Source organism: Microcaecilia unicolor, chromosome 11 (genome assembly GCF_901765095.1).
Source record: "Microcaecilia unicolor chromosome 11, aMicUni1.1, whole genome shotgun sequence".
Classification (NCBI taxonomy): Eukaryota; Metazoa; Chordata; class Amphibia; order Gymnophiona; family Siphonopidae; genus Microcaecilia; species Microcaecilia unicolor.
Window position 1 is genome coordinate 118,108,950 of NC_044041.1, and position 14,799 is coordinate 118,123,748.

Here is a 14,799-nt window from a genome sequence, read left to right on the forward strand (position 1 = left end):
GGGAAGCCGCTGCTTTCCCCTGGGATTGATAGCATGGATGTTGCTACTATTTCGGTTCTGCCAGGTACTTGTGACCTGGATTGGCCACTGTTGGAAACAGGATCCTGGGATAGATGGACCATTGGTCTGACCCAGTATAGCTTTGCTTGTGTTCTTACGGATATTGTAGGCTCCATAGATTCTTACAGAGCCCTGTGGTTTAGTATGGGAAAGGTAAGGTGATTGCTGGGAGGGACCAGTATATTCCTGTACACAAATTGCTGGAGTACAAAGGAGGTCGCCTCCTGTAACCCGCAGCTGGGATATATCCTTAGCAGTATGGACAAGATAGTTGGGCAAACCAAATGGATCAAAGAGGCCTCCCTGCTGTCTGTCATTATGCTGCTGTGTTACAACTTTCATTCTGTGAGCAAGTAAACATCTTACAATGTATTTTAACACCTTTGTGTCCCATTTTGTTTTAAAATCAGGAGGATAAGAATGGCGAATCCAGTAAGGATACCCTCGATGACCTCTTCCCCAACGATGAGGAGCAGAGTCAAGGTGAGAAGCCATAGCATGTCCCCACTGTACAGCAGGACTATGTGGTCTTGCTCCTGGGAGGAGACAGAGAGAAAAAGAGAAGGGATAAAGCAGAGGGAGCCCCATATCTTGTACTCGGGAAGTAGAAGAGATTGCCAACAGGACCTGGATTCCCCCAACAGGGCTGATTCAGTCCAGGTTTTACCCCATTACATGCAGGAACTTATAGTCTTTGATTTTGTTACCGAATACAGTGGGAAAATCAGAACTGGAAGTCCCTGCACGTAATGGGATAAACTCAGGACTGGATCAACCCTGTCAGGTGAATCTGGATCCAGTTTGCAACCCATAGATGAGACCATGCCAAGCCAACCTTTAGAACCTGATGTGCTGACCAGTTTCACAAACTACTTGCATTTTCTGTCTCTTTCAGCCCAGCAACCCACCCCAGGGGAGGCGGCAGCCCAGCATGGGGGCTATGAAATTCCTGCCCGCCTACGTACACTCCATAACCTGGTTATCCAGTATGCCTCGCAGGGCCGCTATGAAGTGGCAGTGCCTCTCTGCAAGCAGGCGCTGGAGGACCTGGAGAAGACCTCTGGCCATGACCACCCAGACGTGGCCACGATGCTGAATATCCTGGCCCTGGTGTACAGGTGCATCTGGGGGTGAAGGATGGGGGGTAATATGGGGCATCCCACAGTGGTCTCTGTTGCCTTCGGTGTAAAAAGAGGAGCAGGAGGAATTAGGAGTATATTTGTAAATGTGATATCAACTGTAAATAGAAAAAAAACTGAAGTTTATTGACTGCTATAGAAGTAGATTTTGAGTTGGGGAGTGTAGGGTGGTGTGGACCGCTGTGAGGAAAATAAATTCCACTTCATCTGTTCCCACAGGGACCAGAACAAGTACAAGGAGGCTGCACATCTATTAAACGATGCACTGGCAATTCGGGAGAAGACGCTGGGAAAAGACCACCCAGCTGTGAGTCTCTAAGAATTGGCCCTGACACAGACAGATACAGAGCTCTGCCTATGCACCTTACTCCAACCCTGCTATTCCAGTACCAAGATCTTCCCATCCTACACACAGGGCTCAATCTATGCATCTCGGTCGGGTTTATACTAACTGCTGCCCTGGGTTAAAACTGAATTTAGCACCTTCAACCTACAGAAGTTCCAGCACACTGCCTCCTTCCTTTTGATGGTTGCAGCACAACTAGCTCAGCATTCATAAGTACATAAGTACATAAGTACATAAGTAGTGCCATACTGGGAAAGACCAAAGGTCCATCTAGCCCAGCATCCTGTCACCGACAGTGGCCAATCCAGGTCAAGGGCACCTGGCACGCTCCCCAAACGTAAAAACATTCCAGACAAGTTATACCTAAAAATGAGGAATTTTTCCAGTCCATTTAATAGCGGTCTATGGACTTGTCCTTTAGGAATCTATCTAACCCCTTTTTAAACTCCGTCAAGCTAACCGCCCGTACCACGTTCTCCGGCAATGAATTCCAGAGTCTAATTACACGTTGGGTGAAGAAAAATTTTCTCCGATTCGTTTTAAATTTACCACACTGTAGCTTCAACTCATGCCCTCTAGTCCTAGTATTTTTGGATAGCGTGAACAGTCGCTTCACATCCACCCGATCCATTCCACTCATTATTTTATACACTTCTATCATATCTCCCCTCAGCCGTCTCTTCTCCAAGCTGAAAAGCCCTAGCCTTCTCAGCCTCTCTTCATAGGAAAGTCGTCTCATCCCCACTATCATTTTCGTCGCCCTTCGCTGTACCTTTTCCAATTCTACTATATCTTTTTTGAGATACGGAGACCAGTACTGAACACAATACTCCAGGTGCGGTCGCACCATGGAGCGATACAACGGCATTATAACATCCGCACACCTGGACTCCATACCCTTCCTAATAACACCCAACATTCTATTCGCTTTCCTAGCCGCAGCAGCACACTGAGCAGAAGGTTTCAGCGTATCATCGACGACGACACCCAGATCCCTTTCTTGATCCGTAACTCCTAACGCGGAACCTTGCAAGACGTAGCTATAATTCGGGTTCCTCTTACCCACATGCATCACTTTGCACTTGTCAACATTGAACTTCATCTGCCACTTGCACGCCCATTCTCCCAGTCTCGCAAGGTCCTCCTGTAATCGTTCACATTCCTCCTGCGACTTGACGACCCTGAATAATTTTGTGTCATCGGCGAATTTAATTACCTCACTAGTTATTCCCATCTCTAGGTCATTTATAAATACATTAAAAAGCAACGGACCCAGCACAGACCCCTGCGGGACCCCACTAACTACCCTCCTCCACTGAGAATACTGGCCACGCAATCCTACTCTCTGCTTCCTATCTTTCAACCAGTTCTTAATCCATAATAATACCCTACCTCCGATTCCATGACTCTGCAATTTCTTCAGGAGTCTTTCGTGCGGCACTTTGTCAAACGCCTTCTGAAAATCCAGATATACAATATCAACCGGCTCCCCATTGTCCACATGTTTGCTTACCCCCTCAAAAAAATGCATTAGATTGGTGAGGCAAGACTTCCCTTCACTAAATCCGTGCTGACTTTGTCTCATCAGTCCATGTTTTTGTATATGCTCTGCAATTTTATTCTTAATAATAGCCTCCACCATCTTGCCCGGCACCGACGTCAGACTCACCGGTCTATAATTTCCCGGATCTCCTCTGGAACCTTTCTTAAAAATCGGAGTAACATTGGCTACCCTCCAGTCTTCCGGTATTACACTCGATTTTAGGGACAGATTGCATATTTCTAACAGTAGCTCCGCAAGTTCATTTTTTAGTTCTATTAATACTCTGGGATGAATACCATCAGGTCCCGGTGATTTACTACTCTTCAGCTTGCTGAACTGACCCATTACATCCTCCAAGGTTACAGAGAATTTGTTTAGTTTCTCCGACTCCCCCCGCTTCAAATATTCTTTCCGGCACCGGTGTCCCCCCCAAATCCTCCTCGGTGAAGACCGAAGCAAAGAATTCATTTAATTTCTCCGCTACGGCTTTGTCCTCCTTGATCGCCCCTTTAACACCATTTTCGTCCAGCGGCCCAACCGACTCTTTGGCCGGTTTCCTGCTTTTAATGTATCTAAAAAAGTTTTTACTATGTATTTTTGCTTCCAACGCTAATTTCTTCTCAAAGTCCTTTTTTGCCCTCCTTATCTCCGCTTTGCATTTGGCTTGGCATTCCTTATGATCTATCCTGTTACTTTCAGTTGGTTCTCTTCTCCACTTTCTGAAGGATTGTTTTTTGGCTCTAATGATTTCCTTTATCTTACTGTTTAGCCACGCCGGCTGACGTTTAGTCTTTTTTCCCTTTTTTCTGATACGTGGAATATATTTGTCCTGAACCTCCAGGATGGTGTTTTTAAACAGCATCCACGCCTGATGCAAGTTTTTTACTCTGCGAGCTGCTCCTTTCAGTCTTTTTTTCACCATTTTTCTCATTTTGTCGTAATCACCTTTTCTATAGTTAAACGCTAGCGTACTTGATTTCCTAGTTTCACTTCCTTCAATGCCAATATCAAAACCGATCATATTATGATCACTGTTATCAAGCGGCCCTCGTATCGTTACCCCCCTGCACTAGATCGTGAGCACCACTAAGGACTAAGTCTAGTATTTTTCCTTCTCTTGTCGGCTCCTGAACTAGCTGTTCCATGAAGCTGTCCTTGATTTCATCAAGAAATCTTATGTCCCTTGCGTGTACAGATGTTACATTAACCCAGTCTATATGCGGGTAATTGAAATCCCCCATTATTATTGTGTTGCCCAGTTTGTTTGCGTCCCTGATTTTCTTTAACATTTCCGCATCCGTCTGTTCGTCCTGGCCAGGCGGACGGTAGTACACTCCTATCACTATCCTTTTCCCCTTTGCACATGGAATTTCAATCCACAGTGATTCCAAGGAGTGTTTTGCTTCCTGCAGAATTTTCAATCTATTTGATTCAAGGCTCTCGTTAATATACAATGCTACCCCTCCACCAATCCGATTCACCCTATCACTACGATATAATTTGTACCCCGGTATGACAGTGTCCCACTGGTTATCCTCCTTCCACCAGGTCTCAGAGATGCCTATTATATCTAATTTTTCATTTAGTGCAATATATTCTAACTCCCCCATCTTATTTCTTAGGCTCCTGGCATTCGCATATAGACATTTCAAACTATGTTTGTTGTTCCTAAGTACATCATGCTTAGTACTTGACAGTATTAATTGGCAATCTTTTGTCTGATTTTTATTGTTATTTAAAGATACCCGATCTACTACAATCTCTTTTGCAACCTCACTATCAGGATACTCTATCTTCCCTGTTATGGTGATATCTTTGAAAGATACCTTATCCCGAACCATGCTCTTTTGAGCGACTGTCGGCCTTCCCTCTTCTCTTGCTCTCCTTGCCCAGCATCTCTTCCTTTATGGTTTCTCTTTCTCCCTGCCCACACGGTATTGGGTGGCACCTCCTTGTGGACTAGCGCCTTCTGCAATAGTGCGACCCAAAGCGTGACCCTATCATTCAAGACTCACACATGTAGCTTTGCCAATGTGCCTCACTCTGCATCCCTAACTACTGTTTTATTTTTTTGTTGTTGTTGTTTTTCAATTGGATTCTTTGTGTGGTGCAGGTGGCAGCGACCCTGAACAACCTGGCGGTACTGTATGGCAAGAGAGGGAAATACAAGGAGGCTGAACCGCTGTGCAAGCGAGCTCTGGAAATCCGGGAGAAGGTAATCATTCCCAGTGCCGTCATCTGGTGCAGCGAGGGGCTGATTCACACTAATCTGAATTAGCATAGACGCCCCGCATAAAAGGCTTGGGGGAGGCTAAGCCTCCCCAGCCGTAGCCATCACCTCCATCTTCCTCCCGTTGCCATCTCGGCCACTGCTGCTGGTTTAGAAGTAGCAGCAAAACCCAAGAGAGCTGCGAGGTCACATCCTGTGTACACGTGGCTGCCAGCTTTGGTAGTCCCACTTCCCTCCTGATGTCACTTCCTTTTCCAGAGAGTAGAGGGTGAGAGCAGCAGAGTTGGAGGTGCGCTTATACAGGATTCCTGTTCCGTGGGTGGTGCTGGGAGAGTGAGGATGTCAAGAAACAGAAGATGCTGGGGGTGGGGGGGGGTGCTGAGAGGGAAGATGAAGTGGAGAGATACAGGGGAGACACTGGACTGAAAGAGGAAGGGAGAGAGAGGGGAAGATGGATGGATAAGGTACAGATGAAACATGGTGGATGGAGGGTGAAAGAAGGGAGACACTGGATGGAAGATGTGGGGAGATGGGAGAAGCTGGATGGAAGCAGGGGGAGAGAGAGAGAGAGAAGAGAAGCTGAATGGTGGGGAGAGAAGGGATATGCACTGGCTGCTTCCTTCCATCCAGCATTTGCACCAGAGACACCATGAAGGAGTTCTGTCCTGCTGTGTTCAAAAATGCCCCAACTGTCCCTTTACTGCTGAGGTAGGTGTTTCCTCCCCATCCTAGGGATTTTAACTTGCCCTATCACACTCCATTCCCTCCCACCCTAGCCCCGCCTTAGCCTCCTCTAACAATTGAGACACCAACCGCCTGCGGGAATTAGCGTAGACACTATGTGAGCGGGGGTTGCAGTGCATATAGAGTGTCAGTATGTGGAGGGTTCCTCAGACTGTTCGTGGGGAGGGTCTGAGGGAGGGTCTTTGTGAAGAGCAGCTTATGTCTGGGAAGGTGGACATCATTTGTGTTGGGGGTGTTTCTGAGCTTTGAGTTTTAGATTTGATCTCGCCTTTTCTAATCCAAGCTCAAGGTGATTCGCATACAGATATAGGATGTATTGTGGCTGGGCTGTGTATGTGGGGAGCTGTTTCTATCTGAGCTACAGATTGTAATGTTTTTGTGTGAATGAGACTGAGATTTGGTCTCAACTTTTTTTTTTTTTTTTTGTGCTGAGCTGGGGGTCTTTTGGCCCTTCAGTGAGGGATGGCAATGTATGTTACATCTGACTGCTTCTTCCTGCACTGGCCTTTCCCCCCTCAGGTGCTGGGAAAGTACCACCCTGATGTGGCAAAACAGCTCAATAACCTGGCACTGCTCTGTCAGAACCAGGGTAAGTACGAGGAGGTGGAATATTACTATCAGCGAGCCCTGGAGATCTATGAGTCCCGGCTGGGGCCCGATGACCCTAACGTCGTCAAGACCAAAAACAACCTGGTAAGCATCTTCAGAAGAGAGAGTTTCTCACCCCTACTCACCCGCAATTTTCTTTCTGCTGTAAGAGAGCCGTTATCTCCCCATCCTCCTTATCCCATTCTCTGCTCCCCCCTTCCTCACCCCTCTCTCACCCATCCCCTGCCTTTCTTCTTATTATGGCCCCATTTCCTATGTTTTCTCCCTTTGTAAGACTCAAGGTGGGAGAGAAAAAGCACTGTTTATTTATTGACAAGATTTACATCCTGTATTGTCTACAAATTTAGATGGGTTACAACCAACAAACGCAACAAACATAATACAGAGTATTAATGGAAACTAAAAATGAAGGTATAATAGGAGCAGACTGATAGTGGTCTTGGGTCCCCCAAGCGCAGCCTGTGCCCCCCACCCCTGCCATCTGTACACTAGCGTGCCCTCCCCAGTCCTACCTTGAAGGGCCCTGGTGTCTAGTGGCATCTTCAGGGGCAGGAAAGAACCCTACTCTTTCCTGACCGCTGCTGCTCTGCCCATTTAAATAATAGCAACATGCCATTAAAATATCATAATCATCAAAAATATAGGTCGTTTGGATCAGGGGCGTAGCCACGTGGGGCCACGGGGGCCTGTGGCCCCGTAGATTTGGTCCTGGAAGTCCCTGCCGATGACCCTTTCGACACCCTCCCCCCTTCCTCCCGCCGTCAGCCCGCTGTCGCCTACCTTTGCTGGCGGGGGACCCCAACTCCCGCCAGCCGAGGTCCTCTTCTTTCTTCGTTCTGTTTCTGAGTCTGACGTCCTGCACGTACAACGTACAGGGCGTCAGACTCCGAAACAGAACGAAGGAAGAAGAGGACCTCGGCTGGCAGGAGTTGGGGTCCCCCGCCAGCAAAGGTAGGCAACGGCGGCGGGAGGGGGGGTCGACAGTCGTCAGGGGGGGGGGGGTCAAAGTTGATGGTGCTGGTGGCGGGGGTGTGGCCGCGGCGCCAGGGGGGGGGAGCTAAAATGTGCCCCCTCACCTCGTGCTCTGGACCCCCTCCCGCCGAAATCTGGCTGTGCCCCTGGTTTGGATATTTATAAATATACAACACTGTATCTACATCTGCAAATATATATGCATATAAATGTATGCACACGCAGTATTTTATGCATTTCTTTAGTTATAATTTGCTAGTTCCAGTTGAATTCGGTTTGTTTTTTTAAGTCTTCTGATTGCCCCATGGCTCCGTCTTTGCCACCATGCAATGGAAGGGGAAAACATACACTCTGCTACAGCAGTGAAAAAATGTCTTCCTAGGCTCCAAATATGTTTGCTGCCATGAAGCTCATATCCATTTATTTCTTCTGCATAACTTCAAAAGAAAATGGAATATAAATTATTTAAGGAAGGATCTATCTAGAATTTAGCAAAAGTGTTGATTTCTGTACCGAAGCTGAGTGTTAGATTTTGAGCTAGGAAGAATGTTTTTCACTGTGCGTCAGAGCCGCCTATAGCCCACATGAGCCTTTTTCTGGACTATCGTGGAAAGACTGCCCTATAGGCAGTGCGAAGGAAGCTGGGCTCAAATTCCACGCTACTTCTTTTTCCTACACCTGCTTCCCCACTTATTTCCCTGCATTTTAACCACACACAGAGAACAGATTGAGTCACTCACAGTGGTTTGTAATTCTTACGATTTGTTGCGTGGAAAAATACAGAGCTGAGTGCTAAGGCAGCGAGAATAAGATCACAATAATGAATAGCACATGGGGGAACTCTCTGTGGAATTCTAATCTTTCTTTTTCAGACAGATACACTCAGCTTTTTAATTCCAGCGCAGTGAAAGTCTGTATATCTGGGGACTATACAAGACTCCTTCCTATTCTGTAACTCCCATTTAAAAGAAGTGGAAGGTATCTGTCTGACTAGATACCAAAATGGTGAGCTCTTGATCTCCTAAGATGCCGTTTTGGGGGGACACAGTATGGGATTCCACTGGATAAGCAAGAACCTAGGATTCAGGAATCGGGTTGATGGTCACCTGTGACCATAAGATTTACCGTTTGAGCCAGTATCTTATGAAATTCAGAAATGTGTAACGGATAATGCAAGGCAGAACCAACATATCTTCCCTGGTATATCTTTTTTGTAGCATGAGGGGGAAACGGTATTTAACATTTACCCGGCTTAAGAATTTTGCAACATAGTTAATTCGGTGTCCACTGTCCTCAGTCAGGTCCAGTTGACACTGGAGCTTAACTTCCCTCTGCTGCAACCTGTCTTTGTGGAAGAAGAAAGTTACCTCAGAAGGGGGGGAGCAAGCCACTGGAGAGAGAAGTTATGGCATCAGCACTACGGCATCGGCCAGTGTAGCTGGCTGCTGGTGCTGCCCTTCCTGCACAGAAGAAACAATGGGGGCGGGGTTTGGTGACAGAAGCAAAGTGCCAAAGGGGGAGATTAAGGACGGAGGCCTTGCAGGGGGAGGATATCTGATGGGAAATGGAGAGAGGTGTGGTAGGGATAACATAAAGTGATATCTCTGTTCTGGGTTTTCTCTCTCACTGCTCAGGCCTCCTGTTACCTGAAGCAAGGCAAGTACAAGAAGGCAGAAGCCTTGTACAAAGAGATCCTGACCCAGGCCCATGAGAAGGAGTTTGGCTCTGTGGATGGTGAGTCTCGCCGCCTTCCGCTCCAAAGAGGGAGATTACAGAAAGGCAAAGAGAGGTGCTCCCAGTTTGAGAAACAGGAGCCTAAGCTGGGGATTGAATTTGGGCCTCTTAACCTCTGCAGCACGCTCATCTAAATAAATGGGATCCAGAGCGCCTAAAATCTGCAGTGGTCTTAGCCCCAAGAGCTTGAACTGGGACTGGAACCCTGGTCCCATAATCTCTGTAGCTCTCGAAATTTGGGGGTGGGATGTGGAAGAGAAAGGAGATGTTTTTAGTCTTGCATTCAGGCTTTTCTTAATTCCCCCTGAACCTTGATCTCCCTACAGGCGACAACAAGCCAATCTGGATGCATGCAGAGGAGCGGGAGGAGAGCAAGGTGAGGGGTCAGAAGTCTTGAGCCCAACCTGTACCACTTGTGCAATCAGTAAATGTTACAGCTGTACAATTATTGCAACATAGCAGGCCTTGTCTGTTTAAATTCCACCCAACAGTGATCCAGTTGTGAACTGTGAGGTTATATGTGGGAAGCAACTTGAATTTAATCACACCAGTTCACATTTTCTCCTCTCTCTCTCTCTCCTTCCAGGCTCTGCACAAGGATAGTACCTCCTGTGGAGAATATGGTAGTTGGTATAAGGCCTGCAAGGTGGATAGGTGGGTGTATTTGAGGAAGGGAAGAAGTGACCATCCAGAAAGCAGTTCCCCAGGCCGCCAAGGCTGTGGTCACTATGAGCATCTCGTTCTAATTATTCAGCAAAAGCTCTCTTACCAGTGAGGCACAGCATAGAGAGATGCACTACTTAAATGTTAGTTTGAAGATGGAGTAAGTGGAGTATCAAGACTTATTTATTTATTTTATTTACAGAGCTGTGATATACCATCTTTAAAGCCAAAAGAGCATAGAAAACGATTAACAATTCAAAATAAAAACGATTGGACATCCCAGAAAGGAAAAAAAGAGAAAGCAAGGGGGAAAAAAGGGATGGAAAGGGAAGAAAAGAAGATTAAAACAGGCTCTGTATTAATCACTTAATCAGTGGAAAATGAAAACTGGAAAAGCTATGTTTTAATGGTGATTTAAAGTTTAGATAGGTTTTAAAATGTAAATACATTGGGAGACAGTTCCAAAGTTGAGAAAACAAGATTCTCGAGTAATGTCATGACAAATATGGCTCAGAGAGGGGGAGAGTGAGTAAGCCAAGCTGAAAATATCTGAGAACACATTTAGGGGTATAAGGCTGAAGAAGTGATGTAAAGTACAAAGGGGTCTAAATAAAGGATGCTTTGAGGCATATTTTCAAAGCACTTTGGGAGGCTAAGTTCCATAGGTTTCTATGGAACTTTGGGAGGCTAAGTGCTTTGAAAATATGCCTCTATGTTCCATAGGTTTCTATGGAACTTTGGGAGGCTAAGTGCTTTGAAAATGAGCCCGCAAAGGGACTAATGTCAAAATAATATGATTTGCACTGTAATTGGTAAACAACATTCTTTCTGTAGCAATGGGGAGACATATTTATGGGCCTTGTAGAGCAGTTTTACAGCCGTAAATTGTACAAATTGCAGACCAGGGATGTAAATCGTGGGCATGCGTGGGCCCATCCTTTTTTGTCTCGGGCCTACCCAGCAGCGGCCAGAAAACAATAGCAAAAAGAAACATCTCCAAAATGTTTTATAAAAAAAAAAAACCCACAAACACTTTTGTTCCAGAAAAAATTTCAAAAATATTCAACGACAATCTTCATATTCAGTTACCATTGCAAGAGATTATTTTTATAAAAGTTTCACTTGAAATCTCCTCTCATAGCAACAAATAAAAAAACATCCAGCCTATATTTTCAGAGTAAGATTGCTTTAAAACACCTTCATGAAGCCGGACCTTAAACTGAAATTCAGCTTATACATTTAAAGAGTAGTACCCGATCCAACGGGACCCATTTCACCAGACACCGCTGGCTTCATCAGAGTCATCGGGATTTCATACGGGCACAAGTATCTACAACAAATTATTTAAGGATGTCAAGGCTAGAGCTGTTTAAAATCTCAAAGAAAGTACTTTGAGTACTCTGAGTATAGCAATGTGACAGGCTGCTTCTTCAAAACATGGTGCTGCTACTCGCAAACGCCAGTGCATGAGTTTTAAGGTCTTACCCTGCTCACATATTACCTCATTAAAAACTTTATTTGCTTAACACACACACAAATTTAGTACTAAATACTGTATTCAAAATTTATGAACCCTCTCATTAAAACATAAGAACTAACTAGATTTTAAACATTTAATTTTATATCGCTGTTTAAAAGAGGCAATTGTCTTCACTAACATTATAAATATCGCTTTTATCTAAACGGATAAACTCCCACCCCCACAGATAATTAAAGGCATGTTACCCAATTTATTTAGACTGTATTTTTTAAAATAAGTATCTTTACAAAGCAACATCATAATGTTTTTACCTGAAAATCCAAATTCAGTATATTAAATACCCAATACAGAGTGTATAATACAGTGGAGGAGTGGCCTAGTGGTTAGGGTGGTGGACTTTGGTCCTGGGGAACTGAGGAACTGAGTTCAATTCCCACTTCAGGCACAGGCAGCTCCTTGTGACTCTGGGCAAGTCACTTAACCCTCCATTGCCCCATGTAAGCCGCATTGAGCCTGCCATGAGTGGGAAAGTGCGGGGTACAAATGTAACAAAAATAAAAATTCCTTGTAGTTATTTGAAAAGTATTACCAATTATTAGAGAAGTCTTATTTGCTAATTGCCACAAAATACCTAGCACCCGCCCGGGGCTACCCCTGCAGCCACTTAGAGGGTCTATCCCCAGCACAGCTCAGGTCTGCCAAAAGGAGAAATACAATTTTAAGAAATAATACAGTTTACAGGCTTAAAAACTCACTGTTTTGTCACACTAATATTTAAAGGAATATAGCCCAATCGAGCCTCTAATTTAAGCCAACTAGCTCCATACAGTTCATCCAGTGAGCCTCTCGCCTTTGCAGTCTTTTCAAACGATCACATCCTTGGTTCCACAGTGGCTCATGGTCTATAGCAAAACATCTTAAATCAGAGAATTTATGCATATGAGGCACATTCTTCTTATAAATCTTCAGATTCGACTTATATTCTAACATCTGCATCTTAAACTTCTACTAGTCATACCCTCTAGATCTTCAAACGTGTATTTAAACACATATACAAAAAATACCAGTCTGAGGGGGTCTTTTACTAAAGCTTAGCTAGAGTTAACTGCAGCAGGGCCCATGTTATTCCTATGGGCTGTGCTGCAGGTAACGTGAGCTAAGCTTTAGTAAAAGACTCCCTAAATAAATTGGGTAATATGCCTTTCATTATCTGTGGGGGGTGCTATCCCTTTAAATAAGAGTAATATTTATAACATTGGTGAAGACGATTGTCTCTTTAAACAACAATTATGATACACCATTAAATGTTTAAAATATAGTTCAAATGTTTTAATGAGAGGGTTCAGAAATTTCAATACTGTATTTGTTTTTGTGTGTGTTAAGCAAATAAAGTTTTTAATGAGCTAATATGTGAGCGGGGTACGTCCTTAAAACGCGAGTAGCAGCACTATGTTTTGAAGAAGCAGCCTGTCACTCAGAGTACTCAAAATAAATACTTTTCTTTATTTTGAGATTTTTAAATAGCTCTAGTTTTAACATCCGTAAATAATTTTTTGACTCTATTTCTGTTGTAGATAACGTGCTAGTATGAAATCCCGATAACTCTGATGAAGCCAGTGGTGTCTGGTGAAATGGGTCCCTTTGGATTGGGTACCACTCTTTGAAATGTATAAGCTGAATTTCAGTTTAAAGTCCAGCTGCATGAAGGTGTTTTAAGCAATCTTACTCTGAAAATATATGATATATGCTAGATGTTTGTTGCTATGAGAGGCAATTTTATAGGAAGAATTTTTTGAAATAGTAATTGACTGAAGATGGACATTAAATATTTTTGAAATTTTTCCTGGAATAAGTGTGTTGTACTTTTTTTGAGGGTTTTTTTTTTTTTTTTAGATTTCTCTTTTTTTCTACTGTTTTGTATGATCTCCTGATTTTCCCAATAGAACAGAAAACAAGCCATGGTAAGTGCTGGTTTTCTGCTGACCAGGTGCAGGTGCCTTCCCCCCTCCCTCAGCCACCTTCCACTGTTGCAGCATGCGTTCAGCTGCCCCAGGACCTGCAGCGGTGCTCTCATTCTCAGAAGGAAGCGCGGGACCTCCGGCTCTTCTCCCACTGCGTGCACGCTAACGGCTCTGCAGCATTCTTCTCCCCACCCACCCAGAACACGGACATCCTGCTTCTGTAAGGCTGGGACGCTGCAGAGCCATCAGTGCACACACAGTTGGGAGGTCCCGAGCTGCCTGCCTTCTGAGGATGACACCACCACGTCTTCAGGAGCGGAGGGCAGCCAGAGGTAAGGGGTCAGTGAGGTGCAGGGAAGGGAGCTGCCACAGCAGACAGGAGGATTTGGAGGAGAGCTAAAGGGGGGGGGTACGTAGGAGGAAAGTAAGGACCCAGATGAAAGATACTAGGGCACTTGGGGAAGGGGGAATATGGGCACAGAGGAGGACAGGGAGATAAAGAGGAGATGTTGAATTGGAGGTGGGGGTAGAAAAGGATGTAGAGAAGCAATGCTGGACATGAAGAAATGGGAGATTCTGGACACAGAGAGAAAAACAGGACACAGAAGGCATGCTGGACATGAAGGAAGGAATGGGAAAAATTCTGGATACAGGGAAAGACTGCATTCAGATACAGGGAGGGATAGGACACAGGGTATGCTGAACATGAGAGAAGGAATGTGTAGAGAGTATGGATGCAGGGAAGGACTGGACACGGGATGGACATGAGGGAAGGAAATCTGCTATTGTCCGATTTAGCTCATCTCGTTTTTGTAACAGTACCATGATGGCTAGGATATCAGGCACCACAGGCATATTCAATTCTCATAAATGTTCAGTTCATGTGTGAGAACAGAGCATGGCAGTGTCAGCAGCTCAGAGTGCTGCCTTTGACTGCTGTGCTTTTCTAAACTTGGGTCGGCGGGTTTTGGATCCTCGCCAGCTAAAGTATTTAATTTTTAAAGTTCATGGTGGGGGAAGAGGGGGAAATTCACGCCCATCCCCCAAAATTGCCTTTTGATTATGCCAGTGTTGGAGATGCTTTATTATCTTAAGAGGAAGACCATTGTAGAGCACATTGTAATAATCCAGGTGGGACATTAGAAAGTGCCAGAATTAATATGTGGAGATGAGGTAAGGGATTGAATTCTGTGTAGGGCATAAGAGCGAGATCAAACTACTATTGATACTTGAGACACAATGGTAAGTAGGGAAACACCAAGAACTTTAATTACAGCTTGAAAAGGCAAAGAAACATCTCTTACACTTAGATTAGAGG

The 14,799-nt window shown here is 44.8% G+C and overlaps 1 protein-coding gene across 1 annotated transcript in view; it reads left to right on the plus strand.

Moving 5' to 3' along the window:
- The window catches only part of LOC115479720 (kinesin light chain 2-like), a 33,335-nt gene that overhangs the window by 3,203 nt on the left and 15,333 nt on the right, over positions 1-14,799 (plus strand). Inside the window, exons 4-11 of the mRNA XM_030217861.1 lie at positions 471-543; positions 956-1,178; positions 1,419-1,506; positions 5,202-5,303; positions 6,582-6,755; positions 9,278-9,377; positions 9,704-9,753; positions 9,964-10,031. Coding sequence (XP_030073721.1) covers positions 471-543; positions 956-1,178; positions 1,419-1,506; positions 5,202-5,303; positions 6,582-6,755; positions 9,278-9,377; positions 9,704-9,753; positions 9,964-10,031 — 878 coding nt within the window. The remainder of the gene's footprint in view (positions 1-470; positions 544-955; positions 1,179-1,418; positions 1,507-5,201; positions 5,304-6,581; positions 6,756-9,277; positions 9,378-9,703; positions 9,754-9,963; positions 10,032-14,799) is intronic.